The sequence below is a fragment of the Chelonia mydas genome, chromosome 3 (assembly GCF_015237465.2).
Source record: "Chelonia mydas isolate rCheMyd1 chromosome 3, rCheMyd1.pri.v2, whole genome shotgun sequence".
Taxonomy (NCBI): domain Eukaryota; kingdom Metazoa; phylum Chordata; order Testudines; family Cheloniidae; genus Chelonia; species Chelonia mydas.
The window spans coordinates 141,705,388-141,723,673 of record NC_057851.1 but is presented as its reverse complement, the minus strand read 5'-3'; the positions used below and the strand labels follow the sequence as shown (position 1 = coordinate 141,723,673).

Here is an 18,286-nt window from a genome sequence, read left to right as displayed (position 1 = left end):
GACTGCATTACAGTATTGTATGAGGTGAACTGAAAAATACTATTTCTTTTATTTCTCATTTTTACAGTGCAAATATTTGTAATAAAATTATAAGGTGAGCACTGTACACTTTGTATTCTGTATTGTAATTAAAATCAATATATTTGAAAAATGTAGAAAAACATCCAAAAATATTTAATAAATTTCAATTGGTATTCTATTATTTAACAGTGCAATTAAAACTGCGATTAATCACAATTAATTTTTTAATCGAGATTAATTTGAGAGTTAATCGCATGAGTTAACTGCGATCAATCAACAGCCCTAATATCTATCCTAAAGGGATCCTGAAGTCCCAGCAACAGATTGGGCATCTCTTGTTTGCCTCCTTGTAAACCCCATGATCCACCTAGCAGATGGAGGTGCTGCTTTCCTTTTATCACCACCCCTTAGCCATCCTCTCTTCACCCCCACCAGTTACATCACAAGCAGCCTCCATGTCATGTAGAGCAGCAAGTGCACAGGATTTGGTCCAGTCCCTTAATGATTAAGTTTTACACCTGAAAACAGACCCATGGTTTTTCTTTGCCTTTTTGCACAGAATCTTTAGTGGGATTTTCAAAAAGTACCTAAAGGCACTTAGGTGCACAAGTTCCACTGATATTCAATGGGGCTTATGCAACTAAATCCCTAAGTGATTTTGAAAAATATCCCATTAAGTCCTTACCTTGTCAAGGCATGGCTTGGCACTCCTGAATATGGTTACTCACATACCTGGGTTTTGCATATGCTCCAGTTCAACTGGCCCTGGATCTTTTCCTCTGCCCAAATCGAACCATGAGTCAAATATCAGCTTGAGACCAGCTGACAACATGATGATTTATGTCTAGACATGTCACCAAGTTAAGGCTGCAACACAAGTGGTGAAAGATGTGGCATCAGAAGATCTTGTTCACTGTAGGTAAAGCTTGCAAGTGAGCTATTGGGGCTATTACACCAGCAGTCTCGACCCATATTAGAGACTAAGGTGCACGTGGTGGTTAGCCTTACTTGAAATAAATCTAATCCAAACAATGGTTGTAATGCATGTGCAACACTAGAAGTATGAGCGGACATGAGGAGTGTTATAGGCATTTTAGAGGGACTATAGTCATTACATCAGGGGAAGATACCAAATGTCTCTAATGTAGATAAGGCCAGAAAAACATTTTTTGATTTACACTTTGTTCACATAGGCAAGGTTGGTCTCCAAAACCATGTGAATTAGATATTTTTGCCTCCAACGAAAACTCAAAGTGAAGCACTATTTTGTTGCTTAGACACTATCCCTTGCCAAAGTTACACATTGGTTTTTGCCAGTATCACAGCTACAGCTACCTCTTTAGAAGAGCTTTTAACAAAAGTAAGAGGTGTTAAACCTTGCGTAAAGGCCAGATACACGTTTCAGTAACTTGTTTTGGACCTACCTAAATTCTCTAGACTGGCTGTAACTGGGGAAAGCATTTACCCATTTTTCCCCTAGTTTAAGTTGAGAGCACAGAATAGCTACCTTCATTTAGAAGCGTGACAGTGTTTAACTGGAGGATAGATGAACTCAGTTTTGAGAGTGTTTTTGAATCCTTCAGAATGAAAGGCAAATCAGAAATACATCATTTATTTGCTATATTTTGTATCAAGTTAAGGTAGTTCTCTGTACAAAAATATTATAATATGTTGACTGTCGTGGTTTAATTTAATTCCAGTTACATAGTCCTAAATGTATTTACTTTAACAGTGGCATAATGGAGTTGTAAGTTTATTTTATCAGTTAAATATAAATAATATCCTTTTCATTTCATTTAGTTTTTTAAACTTCCAACACAACACATGTAAATTAGGCAAGCAAAGTTCTATTCCTTCTTGTGCATCATCCTTGTCAGACATAAAGAATAATAATTTACCTTGCAATAACTGTGGTTCTTCGAGATGGTTGTCCATATGGATTCCACTTTTGATGCAGACATACCCCCAGGCATGTAAGATCTAGCCCTCTTTCCAGCTAGCAGTGTCGATTAGAATCACATCTGTGCCTTGGACATCCTCTCGGCTCACACACAACCCCCAAAGGCATGAAGGGAAGAGCAGGGACAACTGTCCCTCAGTTTCTTTGAGTGTATAAAATCCTGTTGCTATGGGACTCCATTGACGCAAGGAAGGATGGCACGTTGGGGATTCCATATGGACAACACATCTCAAAGATCCACAATCCCTGGAAGGTAAGTAACTGTTTCTCCTTCTTGGTATGACTGTCCATGTGGATTCCACTTCTGGTGACTAGCAAGCAGTGACCTGAGTCAGGAAGTGACTGCTAGGAGTGCTATTTAAAACAAGGATTGCAGGGCAGCTCTATTTAAGTGAGCATCTGTTCTTCAAGCCTCAACTAAGGAATAGTGCTGGGTAAAGTGTGGACTGATCACCATTTAGCACTGCCTTGCTAATTTCTGGAGTAGAGATGACCCTTAGAGAAGCCATAGAAACTTCCTGAGCCCAAGTGGAATGGGCTCTAAGGAGCAAACGTGAATGCAAGACAGCTCTCTCGTAACAGGATCTATAGTTAGATACCTATTTGGACAACTTTTACCCTATCTGCAAAGGCTAAAAACAGCCTTGGGAAACTTCTGGAGGGCCTTGTCTCATCCAGGATATGCAGTTTGGCTTTCCCTCTGATTTGAGTGGGGCTTGGAAAGAAAACTGGGAGGCTGATCAACTGATTCAAATGAAAATTGTGAACAATTTTAGTCAGGAAATGGGGGGGGGGGGCGCCTAAAAGTCACCTTATCTTTATGGAAAACCAGAGTGAACCAACCATAATGTCCCCTACCCGCTAAGCTGATTTTCTGACCACTAGAACGGCGTTCTTTTTACTCACCTGTCTATGAAGACTGGGGGCTCAAAATTAGGTCCCATTAGGTCACTTAACACTGTGTTGAGGCCCCAAAAAAGAAAGGGATCCCAGACGGAGGGAAACGTGGTTGATTCCTTGAGGGTCTCATTCAAGAGTAGCATGCGAAAATATAGTAGGACTGACTTGGAGAATGATGTGAAGATACTACACGCAAGCTTACACTTACAGAGCTGATGGATAGTCTGAAAGGTTTTACAATAGCAGATAATCCTGAATAGCAGAAATAGGGGTTCCAAAGAAGACAGGTGATGCTTTGCTGCTCAAATAGAAAACCTCTTCTATTCTGCTGCACAAGTCAGTCTAGTAGAGGTTTTTCTGCTACATGCTAAAACATTCTGGACTTCAGCAAAACAATTTATTTCAACGGCAGTTAATCAGCCACCATCCAGTCTGTCAGACATAATACTGAAACTGGGTGCAATATCTGACCTCTATTTTGCTAAACCAGGTCCGGTAGAACAAGTAATGTGATCAAAGACTGTGTTGACAGGTTCACCAGATCCAAATGCCAGAACTGTCTGGCCCCAGAGATGCTTGGCCAGTTCCAACAATCCCTCACTAATAGGCATGGAAGAGAGCAAAATTTGTAATTTGTGCAATTTTTCTTGCAGTATTTCCACCAAAATCTCCAAAGCATCTATCATGCCTCATGAGATGGAAAATCAATTGACCTTCCATCTCCTGCTAGTGTTCTTGTTCACCGTCATGCTCCTGCTGGTGCAGACTGAAAGACAGTACCAAATGACCCTCAGAAACAGATGTATGATGTCTTACAGGGGAGGCAAGTGAAGGGTGGTGGAGGAAGTTTTCCTAACTGGTTGCACACTAAGTTCAATACAGCCAATAGGGCAATCTCTGGATTCTCTTCCAGACCAAAACAGCTAACAATAGGGAGAGTGAGGGGCAGCAGACACCTCCCTGATATGTTCACAAGGAGAAGAAGAAAATGAAAATACTTCTTCCAGGGGAGTGGGGAGAGCTATCCTGTCTGTTGTCAAAGGGCATTCTCAGATCCTACCCACAATCTGAACAGGCTCACTCACTGGGACCAAGGCAATAGCACTTCTAAAAAGGACAGGTTAGAACAGCGGACAAGGAGAGCAATGGGGACTCTGGTTGTGTGATCACAGAGATCCCTCAGTATTGAGAACACCTTGGGTACTGAAAAAGTCTGTGCAGGAGATCAGCATCATAGGCACAGAGGTTATCAATACCAAGAGCACTGGTACCAGGGGAAATGAAGACCGCAGTTTCTGGTGATACTGTGTGTGCTTGGTAACCAGCCAGTGCTGATGCGTGAAAAGGACCTGCTCTGGGCAGCGAACAGCCTTTCAGAAGAGAATAAGCAGAGACGGAGACATGATGGATCTTGTGTCTCATTCTACTAGACGCCAGAGAGGGTGACCTATGCCTACACTCATGCTGGAACCAACATACCTTCCGACACTTCTTTGATAACAACAGAGGGCGGGGGTGAGCACTGCCACGGTCAGTAGTCAAGGGGTTCAATCTCCTGAAAAGCGAACCTGGTAGTTGATGGTAGAGCTCTAGTTCACAGGAGCACTAGTCAAAAGTGACTGTTCAGGCTTGGCAGAATCTTTTGCCTCAGGCTCTGAAAAGGGACGCTCCTTGCTTTGTGCGTCCTCTTGGAGAAGGAGAGATATATCCAGTACCTTTCAGCGATGGGTCCCTTTGCAAGGCAAAGAACGCACCTAGAGTGCCCAGCACCGTGTGGGATAGTAAACCCACAAAAGGGGCAAGTTTTAAATCCCAAGGATTTTGTTTCAGCCACTATGGCTGAGGTCCTGATATAATAGATTTAGGGGATCTCTCTTCTAAGAGCTTTTTGTCAAACTTTTGTCAGAGCTTTTTGTTGTAAACAACAAATATTGTTAATTTATATTACCATAGCACCTATGGACCCTAGTAATAGGCCAAGATCGCACCATGCTAGGTGCTATACAAAACAGAGCAAAGAACATTTACCACTACCTATCCTAACAAGATTTTTACAGTGCACATAGTAAGCAGACACTGCAGAGGTTCCATCTCTCTGTTATAGGAAGTAAGAAGGAACTAAGGCCAGTTGGGTCCGCTCTATCCTTTATACCCCCAGGTGAGGTGGCACAAGGACATCCAAGGAATAGGTGCAATCCCAACAGGCACTGTTAGCCAAAAAGAATCTGATCTCAGACATATGCATGCCGGAAATGGAATACATGTTGACAATTATTCAAAAAAGAACAAAGGTTCTCCAGGCCAAACTAAGCACTCAGTGGAAACTTTGCAATTGTGTTGCCACTGATGGATCATCATAGATGAAACTTTGATACTTAGTAAATGAGAGACTTCAGAATTGAGACCATTACCATTTCGGAATTATATATTTTAATGTATGAAAGAAAAGTGTGTACAGATTTCTAACCTTTGTTCACTTGCAAAGTTCAATCTCATAATTTAATTGCTAATATTCAATGAGAAAGTGTATTTATTACCCAAGCCTAACTGGCAAAATTTGTGAGAAATCAGTACAGGCCCTGACTTTATAAGCTAAATCCTGTGTACTGCCATCAATACTTCCTTCTTTTGAGATTTTGGCGACCACTACCAATGGAACTCCTCTTAATAAAGTCTAGCTACATAATTTTAAAATCAATAGTGAAAGCAGAAGTATACTAACATATTAGAATTAGATTTTTGTATATTAAAGATTATTTCCCCAAACTATGAAATCCTGTCAGAATATTCTATTCTACTTGTGTTTGAAAGATAATTCATGAACTGGGAAACTAATCTAATCCTCATACATGGAACTTATTTTCCAACTATCAGTTTCCTAATCAGGACAGAAGAAAAAGTGGATAATTATTACAGTAAGTGTTGAACTCTTATGCCCACAAATGCAGTGAATAGCAAGAACTTTTTAACATAACGGTAAAAACATTATTGTTGTCACCAGTGAGAATCAAGGAGCACAGAAGCCCTCAGGAAAAGCTCAGAAGGGTTTTTGAATCTAAAGTCATTTGATATTAAAGTTGATTTGGAACAGAAGTCAAACATTACCTCTCAACCTAAAATAAATTTCAATCAACATGATCTATATCATAAACTTAATATCTGGATTTATAAAGTTTATATCAAGACTCAATTAGCACCAGACAGTAACTGACATCTTCATCAATAAAGATTAAAGTAAAGCCCTATACAGTCTAGCGGGTTGGTACTAATAACTGGCAACCTTCACTGTGCACTACTATTACTTACAAAGCAACAACTAAATTAGTATAAAAACAAAATCAAGGCCACTCCAACACATAATCCACTTTGTTTCACAACTGTTTAGCTTTATTCCTTTAATAACTCTAATACAGATGCTCCACTGGCACCCCATCAGTTATCGGTCTGTATTTTATTTTTCAAGAACAAGGAAGTCTTAGTGCTGGCCACGGCGCTGCCCCTGCCCATAAGCCTCTGAGGAAAGCAACGATTTATCAGGTTTGATCAACAGAGGCAGGAAAGCTCAGGAGAGCCCCAAGAGACCGAAAATACCGAGCGGAGCCCAGCCCCGCCTGCCCGCCCACGCGCAAACCCCTGACCCCCGTTCTCACCGGTTTTTAACCGGGCAGCGGCCCGTCTCGACGGGGATCCTCAGTCTCCTCAGATACGGGAGCAAGGCCAGGACCGGTCCTGAGGAGGCGTCTCCCAGCCCCAAACCCGGGTTACCCCCAAGTACAGGAGAACCGGGGCCCTAGAAACCAACCGAAACAGGCGCCGCACCACCCCCGCCCCTCAGCCGGGCGGCGGAGCAACCGGGGGGGGAAAAAGATGCCGGCAGCCGGCCCATCACAGCGCCCTGCCCATCTGCCACCGGGCCCGACTCCCCAGCCCAGCGCCAGCTGTTCCACGGCCACCTCCCGCCCCAGACTCCCCCGAGCAGGGCCTGGCTCTCACGGAGCCCCTACCCCACGGGCCGGAGCCCGGGCCGGCTCCTCCGCCGTCGCCTCCCCCCGGGCCGGGCCTTACCGCTGAGCGCCGAGGCCTGCAGCGTGGCCCCCGAGGTACCGTCGATGACTTTGATGGCGCCGCGGGCGGTCACGGCCAGGATGGCGTTGAGAGCCGGGTGGTAGCAGAGGCTACAGAGCCCGTCGGCGTCGCAGCGCAGGCAGCCGTCCCGCAGCAGCAGCCACTCGCAGGGGCCCGGCGCAGCGGAGACCGATCCAGGGCCAGCGGCCGCCGCCGAGGAGCATGAGGCCCCCGCAGCCGCCGCAGCAGCCATCTTCCCGGCTGCTGCCACCGCTCAGGACAACAGGCCCGGGGAGCCGCTCAGTGACAGTCCCAGCGGCCGCCACCAGTCACCATCCGGGTCCGGGGAGAGGGGGAAAGAGAGAGCGCCGGCGCGAGCAGGAAGTGACGCGTCCCACGCCGGATACGGAACTGACGGCCAGGGTGAGAGCCCTGAGGTGAAAGAGGAAAAAGCAAGAGCGCAGTTGCCAACGGCTAAGGAAGTGGGGGGGAGGGGCCCGGCGTGCGTCACCGCCCTGTTTCTGGGGAGACTCCGCCCCCGACCGGCAATTCCCCTTCGCGGCAGCCTCCGCCATGCCGGCTCCTGGAGGGCTGTGGCCGAAGTGCGAAGGGGACAGGTCACCCGCCACCTCTGTGGCTGATGTCACAGCTAGCAGTGTCCGTCCCTCTGACGCGGGGGCGGCTACCTGGGCCTGCTTTATTGTCCCCGCCTCTCACACGGCGCGTGCTGGGCGGGGCGGAAGCGGGGAATCCCAGCCTATGAGTTGGCTGGGTCCCCCCCCGCGCCAGGTGTTGAATGGAGTCTGCAACGGGTTGCCAAAACTGGAGTGTGGCGCAGCCACTAGCTGGCAGCCTGTGTAACGTTTCTTACCTGAGCTGGTAACAGCCATAGCTGGTAGTGCAGTAAAGTACCTTAAAGAGAACTCATCTGGTCTCTCTTTCTCTCTTAGGATGGAAGCCGTGTAGCCAGTCCATATCTGGTACAGGAGCCTCACCTAGTAGCAGCCTTGCAAGCTATCATGTACAAGGAGTACAGGACATGGTGTCAGAAGTAAAATAACCAGACTGGCAGTGGAGGAGAACAGAAACAGAAGGAAAACAGGAAGAAAGGTGGCAAACAGAGGCAGGAAGGGAAGCAACCAAGGTTTTGGGATCAATTGCATCAGCATACCAATCTTTGATGCCCCCTGAGAACTTCAGTTTTGACAAACCTTTAGAGCAGACAGAGTGGAAGCAGTGCTTTGCAGGATTTCACGTTGCTACTAAACTCTTCCAGGGAACTGATTGGGGGGCTGTAAAACATGAACATATCAGCAATAGACCAGGTACTGGGCTTACAGACAAAAGCCTCTCACAGCAGCTACAATTAAAGACTGATTTAACCCTACACACAGTTACCTAGAAAACAAAACAAAGCAGAGTGAGCTAGTGAAGCACCAAAACGCAAGGCAGGAGTACCTTAAAAAACCAGAAACCAGCTTAGAAGCTGTAAAGAGACACAATGTGATTACTACAAGTAATTATCATAAAACCCTTAGGGCAATGAGCAAAAAGTGCCAGACTAACTATAAAGCCATTCAGACTAAATGCACAAGATGTGGAAAATTTCATAACCCAAGAGATGTGTGTCTAGCTGAAGGCGCAGGATGTCGTAAGTGCACACAATATGAACATTTTGCAACCATTTGCCAGACTAAAGCAGTCAGTGAACTGACTAATACAGACTTATGATGACAAAAAGCTTGCCTGAAGAGTGAAACTGAATATTTATGGAAAGACTATTAACTGTAAAATTAACTTAGGACCAGACATGACCATCATATCAGAAGGGACATATAATTAACTTTATCCCCTTCCAGAGATGAAATCACCTGACAGCCCTGACTAGCAATGGAGGTATTCTGAACTGCATGGGCCAGTTCACACCACAAATAATTTACAAAAACAAAAATGTTGCATTCAGAGTGTATGTGATCAAAAGATCAAAGACCAGCAACCATCTCGGCCATAGCATGGCAGCCACGATGGACCAAGTGACAAAAGTAGAAGAACTTGATGTAGTATTTGGTGATATTGGACTTTTTAAAGGAGATCCAGGACAAATAACCTTAAGAGACAATGCTGAAATGTACGATGTACATACACTTTATAGGATTCCTATCACATTGGTTCATAAAGTGGAAGCTGAATTAAAGAGAATGGAACAGACTAGTATAATTGAGGAAATATCTGAGCCAACAGCATGGTGTGCCCCAAATGGTACTGGTTATAAAGAAAACTGGAAAAATACAAATGTGTGGATCTTAAAAGACTTAATGAAGCAGTTGGGAGAGAAAAATATATCCTCCCAACACTGGATGACTTCCTCCCCAGTGTGATAGGAGCTACAGTATTTTTCCAAGCTGTGTGCCTTTTATAGATTCTGGTAAATTCCTTTACCCAAAGAGAGTGCTAAACTAACTATATGTATCACATGCTTTGGGAGAGTTTGCTTTTGAAGATTAGCTTTTGGAATTACCAGTGCATGTGAAGTTTTCCACAGAAAGATAGCAGAACTGTTACTAAACACAAATAGAGTTGCAGTTTTCATGGACAGTATTTTGATATGTGGGTCATCGATGAAAGAACACAACAAAACCTTCAATGAAGTTCTAAGCTTAATCAGTCAGTCTGGACTGAAGGTAAACAAGGAAAAGTGTGTTTTCCACCTACATCAAATCAAGTTTTTGGGACACAGTAAAGAAAGATGAAATCAGTCCCAGCCTTGATAAAGTAAAAGCAATTCGAGAATTGAATGCACAAATGAATATACCACTGAGACACATACAAGTTACTTTGGTTGATACCCACAAGAACTTTCTACACTAACGAAAACACTGGATGAACTGTTTTAAAGTCCAACACATCTTGACTGTGGGGGCCAAATCAAGAAATTACTTTAAAAAATGTTAAAAAAAATCTCAACATTCCAGTTTCTCAAGTACCACAGATGAACAAACCCACAGTGATCAGTGTGGATGCAAGCAGCTATGGCCTAGTTGTTGTATTGTTGCAACGACATGGATCTGAATGCAAATCAGCTGCATTTTGCTCTCACACGCTCACATAAGTAGGAAAACAATACGCACAGATCGAAAAGAAGTGCCTGGGAAACATATGGGCATGTGAGAACTTTTACAGATATCAGTGCAGATTGAATTCTTTTACACTGATAACAGACCATAAACCACTTTTAACCCATATCAGTGAAAGAGACCTGGATCAAGCACTGCTGAGATGCCATATTTTGGTAAGGTTAATGCAATTTAACCAAGTTTGTAAATATGTTCCTGGGAAAAATGTGATAGTAGCTGACACACTGTCAGAGCAATCAGCATTGCACTCAACTACCCGTGAGCGCAAAGATGATGTAAAGGTGTATGTGGATGCTATGGACACATACAGGCCAATGTCAGAAAACAGACTATACCAGCTACAAAAAGTAACCTTGACAGACACACAACTTCAAGAAGTTGTGATTTATATTAGGGCAGCTAGCTCAAGTATCCAAAGGACATTAAAGAAGCGACAAAAGACAATGTGGCCAATTAAGCGAGAAAAAACTATGTGGCCGATTAAGTGAGTCAAATGGACTAATAAAGGTGACTGCATCATCATTCCAAATGCAGTGAAACAAGAAATCCTATATCTCATCCATGAAGGAGAGAGAAAACTAACTAAAGGCCATGAACAAGCCAACCAGTCAGGGTGGTGTCCAGGCATCAGCAAGGACATAAAGAATAAAATGCCTGCATGTGAACATTACAGAACGAACAAATCAATACAACACAAGGAACCTTTAACAACAACACCTCTACCAGACAGACCTTGGAAGAGACTAGCTGCAGATTTATGTGAATGTAGAGGACATCATTACCTGGTCATAGTGGACTATTTTTCCAGGTATGTAGAAATAACATATTGAAAGACATAACATGATAGTTTTCAGAGTGGTAGCCGTGTTAGTCTGTATCAGCAAAAATAACAAGGAGTCCTTGTGGCACCTTATGTCTACGAAATTTGGTCGATTTTATAGAAGTCAGTTTTTAGAAACCGATTTTATACAGTCGATTGCATATGTCCACACTAAGCGCATTAAGTCGGTGGAGTACATCCTCACTACCGTGGCTAGCATCAACTTACAGAGCAGTGCACTGTGGGTAGCTATCCCACAGTTCCCGCAGTCTCCAATGCCCATTGGAATTCTGGGTTAAGCTCCCAATACCTGATGGGGCAAAAACATTGTCGCGGGTGGTTTTGGGTACATGTCGTCAGGCCCCCTCCCTCCGTGAAAGCAATGGCAGACAATTGTTTTGCGCCTTTTTTCCTGGGATATCCATGCAAACGCCATACCATGGCAAGCCTGCTCAGCTCACTGTCACTGTACGTCTTCTGGGTGCTGCTGGCAGACACGGTACTGCATTGGTACACAGCAGCAGCTCCTTGCCTTTGCGGTAGACAGTGTAGTAGGACTGATAGCCATCGTACGTCTCCTGGGTGCTCATGGCAGACCTCGGTGAGGTCAATCGGGGCGCCTGGACAGACATGGCTGTTCTCCTCTTAGAGCACTGAATGGGAGCCAGAGACTCCAGGTCATGCTCTTCTTTAAGTTTCGTCTCATGGAGATTCAGTCCTGTCTGGAATACCATGCGAGCTGGAGGCTTCTGCCTTAGGCTGCTCTCCCAGTTGGCAGCACCACGTGGTAGCACCTAACTCAGCCTACCCCTTGCTCCCATGGCTCATGAAGCCTGAACAGTAGTAAGGAGCAGTTCAACTATAGGCTGAGCAAGTGCAGAATGGTGGTAGAATGTGCCTTTGGATGTTTAAAAGCTCACTGGCGCCGTTTGCTGACTAGGTCAGACCTCAGTGCAAACCAGCATTCCCGTTGTTACTGCAGCTTCCTGTGTGCTTCATAATATCTGTGAGAGTAAGGGGGAGACGTTTATGGCGGGGTGGGAGGTTGAGGCAAATCGCCTGGCGTCCGATTTTGAGCAGCCAGACACCAGGGCGATTAGAAGAGCACAGCAAGGCGTGCTGCGCATCAGAGAGGTTTTGAAAACCACTTTCATGACTGGCCAGGCTTCGGTGTGACAGTTGTCTGTGTTTCTTCTTGTTGCAAACCCGTCCCTTTTGTAAAGTAACTATTGTTTTGAAACTATGCATTCTTTCTTTATTAATTTTAAAAAAAAATGAGAAATGGACAAGGTAGCCCGGGTGGGGTGGGGGAAGAGGGAAGGAGAAGGCCACATTGCTTATTGTAGCTATACTAAAAATCAAACTGTTTGAATGACAGCCTTCTGTTGCTTGGGCCATCCCCTGGAGTGGAGTGGCTGGGTGCCTGGAGCCTCCCCCCTGCCACGTTTTTGGGCGTCTGGGTGAGGAGGCTATGGAACATGGGGAGGAGGGTAGGTGGTTATACAGTGGATGCAGTGGGGGGTCTGTGCTCTTGTTGGCTTTCCTGCAGCTCCAACAGACGCTTCATCATGTCCGTTTGCTCCCCCAACAGACGCTTCATCATGTCCTTTTGCTCCCCCATTAGCCTCAGCATCGTGTCCTGTCTCTGCTCTTCGCGCTCACTTAATTATTTCCTGGTCTCTGTCACTGAATGCCTCCATGCATTAAGCTGTGCCCTATCAGTGCGGGAGGACTGCATGAGCTCGTAAAACATGTCATCGCGAGTGCATTTTTTCGCCTTCTAATCTGCGAAACCTCAGGAACAATGATGATGGGGGAGCGTAGAAACATTCTACGTTCTACAATTCTGGGGGGACTGCATGGCCACCTTTGCTGCTGAGTTTGCCACGCTGACCAAACCGGAAATGAAATTCAAAAGTTCCCGAGGCTTTTCCTGTGTACCTGGCTAGTGCATTGGAGTTCAAAGTGCTGTCCAGAGCAGTCACAATGGAGCACTCTGGGATAGCTCCTGGAGGCCAATACTGTCGATTTGTGTCCGCACTACCTCAAATTCGACCCAGCAAGGTCGATTTTAGTGCTACTCCCCTCGTCGGGGAGGAGTACAGAAGTTGATTTTAAGAGCCCTTTAGGTCAATGGAATGGGGTTGGTTGTGTGGATGCAGTCATTTTTAAATCGACCTAACACAGCTAAATTTGACCTAAGCCCATAGTGTAGACCAAGCCTTAGAGACTAACAAATGTATTTGGGCATAAGCTTTCGTCACTTTCACTTCATCAGATGCATGGGGTGAAAATACAGGAGCAGGTATAAATACATGAAAGGATGGGGGTTGCTTTACCAAGTGTGAGGTCAATCAATTAACAGCAGAATACCAAGGGAGGAAAAATAACTTCTGAAGTGGTAAGAGAGTGGCCCATTACAGACAGTTGACAAGAAGGTGTGAGTAACAGTAGGGAGAAATTAGTATTGGGGAAATTAAGTTTAGATTTTGTAATGACCCATTGTGTTAGGTGCTATACAAACACAGAACAAAAGACTGCCCTTGCCCTAAAAACTTTATAATAGAGACAAGAGACGGGGAGTACAAGGAAACAATGAGACAATATTAGTTGATATGTAGAAACTCTCCTCAGCACCAAATAGCGCTAGATCCCCAAAGAGAACTTAGGCTCAGCATTGCAACGCTTAACTTTTAAGTGCCCTGGTGCTGCATGAACTCCTCAGCCGTGAGTTAGGTGCCCATGCACCCTACACAATGCATGAGGAGAGATAAGTGCCTAAGAAAGGAATTCACAGAAACCAGCAAGCTGGGAGTGGAACCATCTAAACTAGCCAGTAGGCCCCACCCCTCGCTTTAACATTTCCTATATCCCTTCAAAAGATAGTTGGATGCCTAACTGCAAGGCAGAAAAAAGCACCTCTCTCCACTAAGGATTCTCAGCTGTGACCCTTCCTGGAGTTACATGCCTAGGCAAGGTCAGTCCTGTTTCAAGAAAAACCAGAGAGAGAGGAAGATTGAGAAAGAGAGACAGTACTCCATTATAACCAATAGATTAGTGGTTATGGTACTCACTTGGAATGTGGGAGATCTGTTTCAACTCCCTGCTCTACCTGATTTGGAGCAGGGCCTGATCTTTGGTCTCCCATATCGCAGGTGAGTGCTCTGATCACAAGATTACAGACTCTATTTCTGTCTGGCCTAATTAATATTTAATTATAGAAAGTGGAACAGCTTCAACAGGAGAGATTGAGCACTACCCACCTCAGAATACCTCATAGCTTGGGGATTAGGGCACCCAATTGGGAGGTGAGAGACTGGGGTTCAAGTCCCTACTCTAAATCAAGAATTCCTAAGTTTCAAACACAGGCAGAATGGGAATTTGAGAAAAGGTTTCCCACATCCCAGATGAGTCCCCTGCCCACAGGGCTATTGGACACACTCACACAGAGCCTGCTAGCCATAAAAATTACTAATCTGGCTGGTTTTTATGTGGTGAGAGCATACCTACCAGATTGGGTCATACAGGCAAGATATGCAGGAAAATGTCTATTTTGAGAATTGCACTAGGGCACTGAGCAGTTCAATGGCATCAGGACTAGCCATTTTACACATACCCACCTGCAGAAATGTAGGTGCTATGGTAGCTTTACTGGCAGAAACTTAGGCAATTTAGGCACTTAGTGTTAGGTGACAGCTGACCAGGGTGTTTCACAGAAGTAAGTGGCACTTAAATGTTGCCTAAAGTGGCAGTTAGGCAGCTAAGTACCTTTGTGGATCTAGCCCTGAGTGCCTGAGGTAATTATGGAGGTGACGGTTGTGGCCCTCTACTTAAAGTTGTGTTCCAGTTTCCATTTAAAATAAGAATAAACTCCCCATTAAACAAGGAAGGTGTAGCCCATCTAACAATTTCAGTTCCTTTTTCTCTTGGGCTGAGAGTGTAGGAACTTCAGTTGTTGCCTGCAGTCTGGCTCCTTTGACTTCTAGCTACCCCTTTTCTCTCTTCATCTTACCCTAGTTGATTTTTAGTAATATAAATTATTGATTTATACTAAGTGTAGCTATGATATTTGTACACTTTTTGCCAGCCCCACAAAAAAATCCTTATTAGAAGTGTGTGAGACTAATAAGACTCCACCAATCACTAGAGCCTGTAGCGTCAAATGCATGCATCTAAAGTGATTGCCTTCTAAGTTATGATATCAAGTAGCCGTGTTAGTCTGTATCCACAAAAACAACGAGGAATCTGGTGGTACCTTAAAGACTAACAGATTTATTTGGGCATAAGCTTTCATGGGTAAAAAACCCACTTCTTTTGAGTTATATGTAATTCACACTACCACATATTTTTAAAGGATTTGTGTACCACAACAATCAAATTAGGCTAAAATTATGAAAATATTGGGCTATATGAACATTTTATTATTTGTTAGCTATCTAAATATTCATGAATAAGGAATAGTATGTATGAATAAAACTGAACTTTAAAAAAAATCAAAGATTTCAATTAATTATTCAAATGTATTCTTCTTCAGCTCTACAGTCTATAAAATTTTTGTTTGCTATCAAAAGCCTTGTATTGGAAACCAGTGTTCTTATCCATCCCATGAAAGGGCTGAGAGAGCAAGTTTTATTTGCTATATCTCATTTTTACAACACTGGCCTACATTTCTGACAGTTGGGGTATGTCTACTCAGGGTTAGTAAAAGTCATGTTAGCAGACCCCAGGTTTGTTAACATAGCGCTTGAGGTAATTTATAACCCCAGGTAGGAAATGTTCAATGCTGAATCCTAACCTGGGACTTTAGTGTCTACACTGCATTATGTGGACCCGATTTCAGTCACCCATAGCCCAGACTTCCTAGTGCCCTCCCAAAATGTGGCTGCTCTAGCCCTTTCTTCATGGTGCAGTGTGGGAAAAACTGACTGTCCACCAGACTTGACTGTCCAGAGGACAAAGAAAGTCAGACTGTGAGATTGTGGACTACTTTTGGAAGACTCTGAAGAGCGTAAGTCCAGTAGTGCTGTGTCTACACTGCAAAGCGCTAGGGCTTGAACCCTGAGTCCCGGCTTGACTCAGGCTGGGACCCTCCACCCCCATAGTGTCCTGGATCCAACCGCTGGGTTAGCGAAATTTGTGTATTGTTCGAGTGTCTTCAGCCTAAGTTCAAATGTTGGGCTTACACTGTAGTGTGGATATGCCCTCATACACATAATGTATATGCAATTTTATGCTTATTTTCAACATGCTATTTCTAGGATTTTGCATATAATGAGCAGTGAGAAGCAGAATTCCTATTGAAGTAAGCAATTACCCCATTTACATGCAGCTGTAGATACAAGAGTGCCCAAATAGTAAATCCTAGAGGTCTATTGATCTAAATAATCAAAAGGGACTGCTAAACTTTTGTCATAACCATACAGCTAAGGGTAGCCGAAGAATTCCTCCTTACCTGTAAGGGGTTAAGAAGCTCAAATAACCTAGTTAACACCTGACCAAAAGGACCAATGGGGAAAGAAGATATTTTCAAATCAAGGGGGAGGCATTGTTTGTGCTCTTTGTTTTGTGTGTTCTCTTGGGAAGCAGCAAAGCACTACGTCAGAAAACTCCTCTTCCTATAAACCATCCTAAAGTAAGTCTCAATATTGCAGAAAGAGTAAGTAAATAAGGCAGGGCGCGTTAGATTACCTTTTGTTTTCCACTTGTGAATTTTCCCTGTGCTAAGAGGGAGGTTTATCCCTGTTTTTCATAACTTTAAAGTTTTGCCTAGAAGGGAATCCTCTGTGTTTTGAATCTGATTACCCTGTAAAGTTACCTTCCATCCTGCTTTTACAGAGGTGCTTCTTTTACTTTTTTTTTCTTTATAATAAAGTTGTTTTTTAAGAATCTGGTTTACCTATTTGGTTGGTATATTATTCTCAAGCCTTCCCAGGAAGGGGGTGTAGGGCTTGGGGGGATATTTTGGGGGAATAGGAATTCCAAGTGGTCCTTTCCCTGATTCTTTGTCTAAATCACTTGGTGGTGGCAGCATACCATTCAAGGAGAAAGGATTTGTGCCTTGGGGAAAAAGTTTTAACCTAAGCTGGTAGAAATAAGCTTCGGGGGCTTTCATGTAGGTCCCCACATCTGTACCCTAGAGTTCAGAGTGGGGAGGGAACTCTGACAACTTTATTTTCCAAGAATATACTATTTTAAGAATGCGTTATTGATCTTGAAGGATAGTGTGAGGACAATGCTATTCATGAATCTACTGGGATGAAAGAAGACAGCCTCTACTCCAAAGTGTGAGGAAATGACAATTGGCTGAGATGTTTAAAGAGCTCAGCTCCCATTTACGCACCTGAGGGAAGCAGCCAGATATGGAAAAATGCTCTGTGTGCAGCAGCAACCACTGAGAACAATGCTGATCTCTTCTGAAAATCTGTCTCTACCGGTACATCTACACAGGGATAGAAGACCTGCGGCATAGCCGTGACTGGCCTGAGTCAACTGAATGAAGCTCATGGAGCTAAGAGTGCGAGGCTAAAAGTTGCTGTGTAGATGTTTGGGCTCAGGCTGGAGCCTGAACTCTGGGACCCTGCACCTATGCAGGGTCCAAGCTTGAATGCCTACAGAGCAATTTTTGGAACCCAGTGAGACGGAGGCAGCTGACCATGGCCAGCCACAGGTTTTTTATCTCTGTGTACACGTACCCATAGTCAAGTCCACGGTCTAAAGCCCATTGCAGTCATACTCTCACTGGCTTCAGTCGCCTTTGCGTAAGGCCTTAAAAGCTTCAAGATGAAGCTTGTCCAGTGCTGAAGAAATAGCTGTGCTCTTCAAATTCTAATTACTCTACAACTCAAATTGTTTTATAAATACTCCTTTTCAATATAAAAAAAATAGCTTACAATACTGAATTATTGAGATCTGATGGACTAAGCTTTGTAGTCAACTGTCTTCATAACAGGATCCTCCCTTACTTTTTCCAAACTCGAACAATTTCCAGCAGCAGGAGCTAGCAGTTTTAGCTTGCATAGATACACAATACAAACAAAAAGAAAAGGAGGACTTGTGGCACCTTAGAGAATAACAAATTTATTTGAGCTTTCGTGAGCTGTAGCTCACAAAAGCTTATGCTCAAATAAATTTGTTAGTCTCTAAAGTGCCACAAATCCTCCTTTTCTTTTTGCGGATACAGACTAACACGGCTGCTACTCCAAAACATACAAAAAATACAAACAGGCACTTTTGGATCATCTATAGTTGAAGATTGACCTGCGACATTTAAAAATATACTGCTGTCGCTTTATAAGAATGGATTTCAGATGATCAGTTATTGCAGACAAAAGCTACAAGGTTCCATAGATACAAAAGCATTTGTTTTATGGTTGAAGCCAATGAGAT

The 18,286-nt window shown here is 43.9% G+C and overlaps 1 protein-coding gene across 1 annotated transcript in view; it reads right to left on the bottom strand.

The window, feature by feature from the left end:
• BIRC6 (baculoviral IAP repeat containing 6) overlaps positions 1–7,297 on the bottom strand; it is a 322,387-nt gene extending 315,090 nt beyond the window's left edge. Inside the window, 3 exon segments of the mRNA XM_037895446.2 lie at positions 6,947–7,208; positions 7,210–7,264; positions 7,266–7,297. Of these exon segments, the coding sequence (XP_037751374.1) occupies positions 6,947–7,208; positions 7,210–7,264; positions 7,266–7,282 (334 nt within the window). The 5' untranslated portion in view covers positions 7,283–7,297.
• Positions 7,298–18,286: the final 10,989 nt, after the last annotated feature.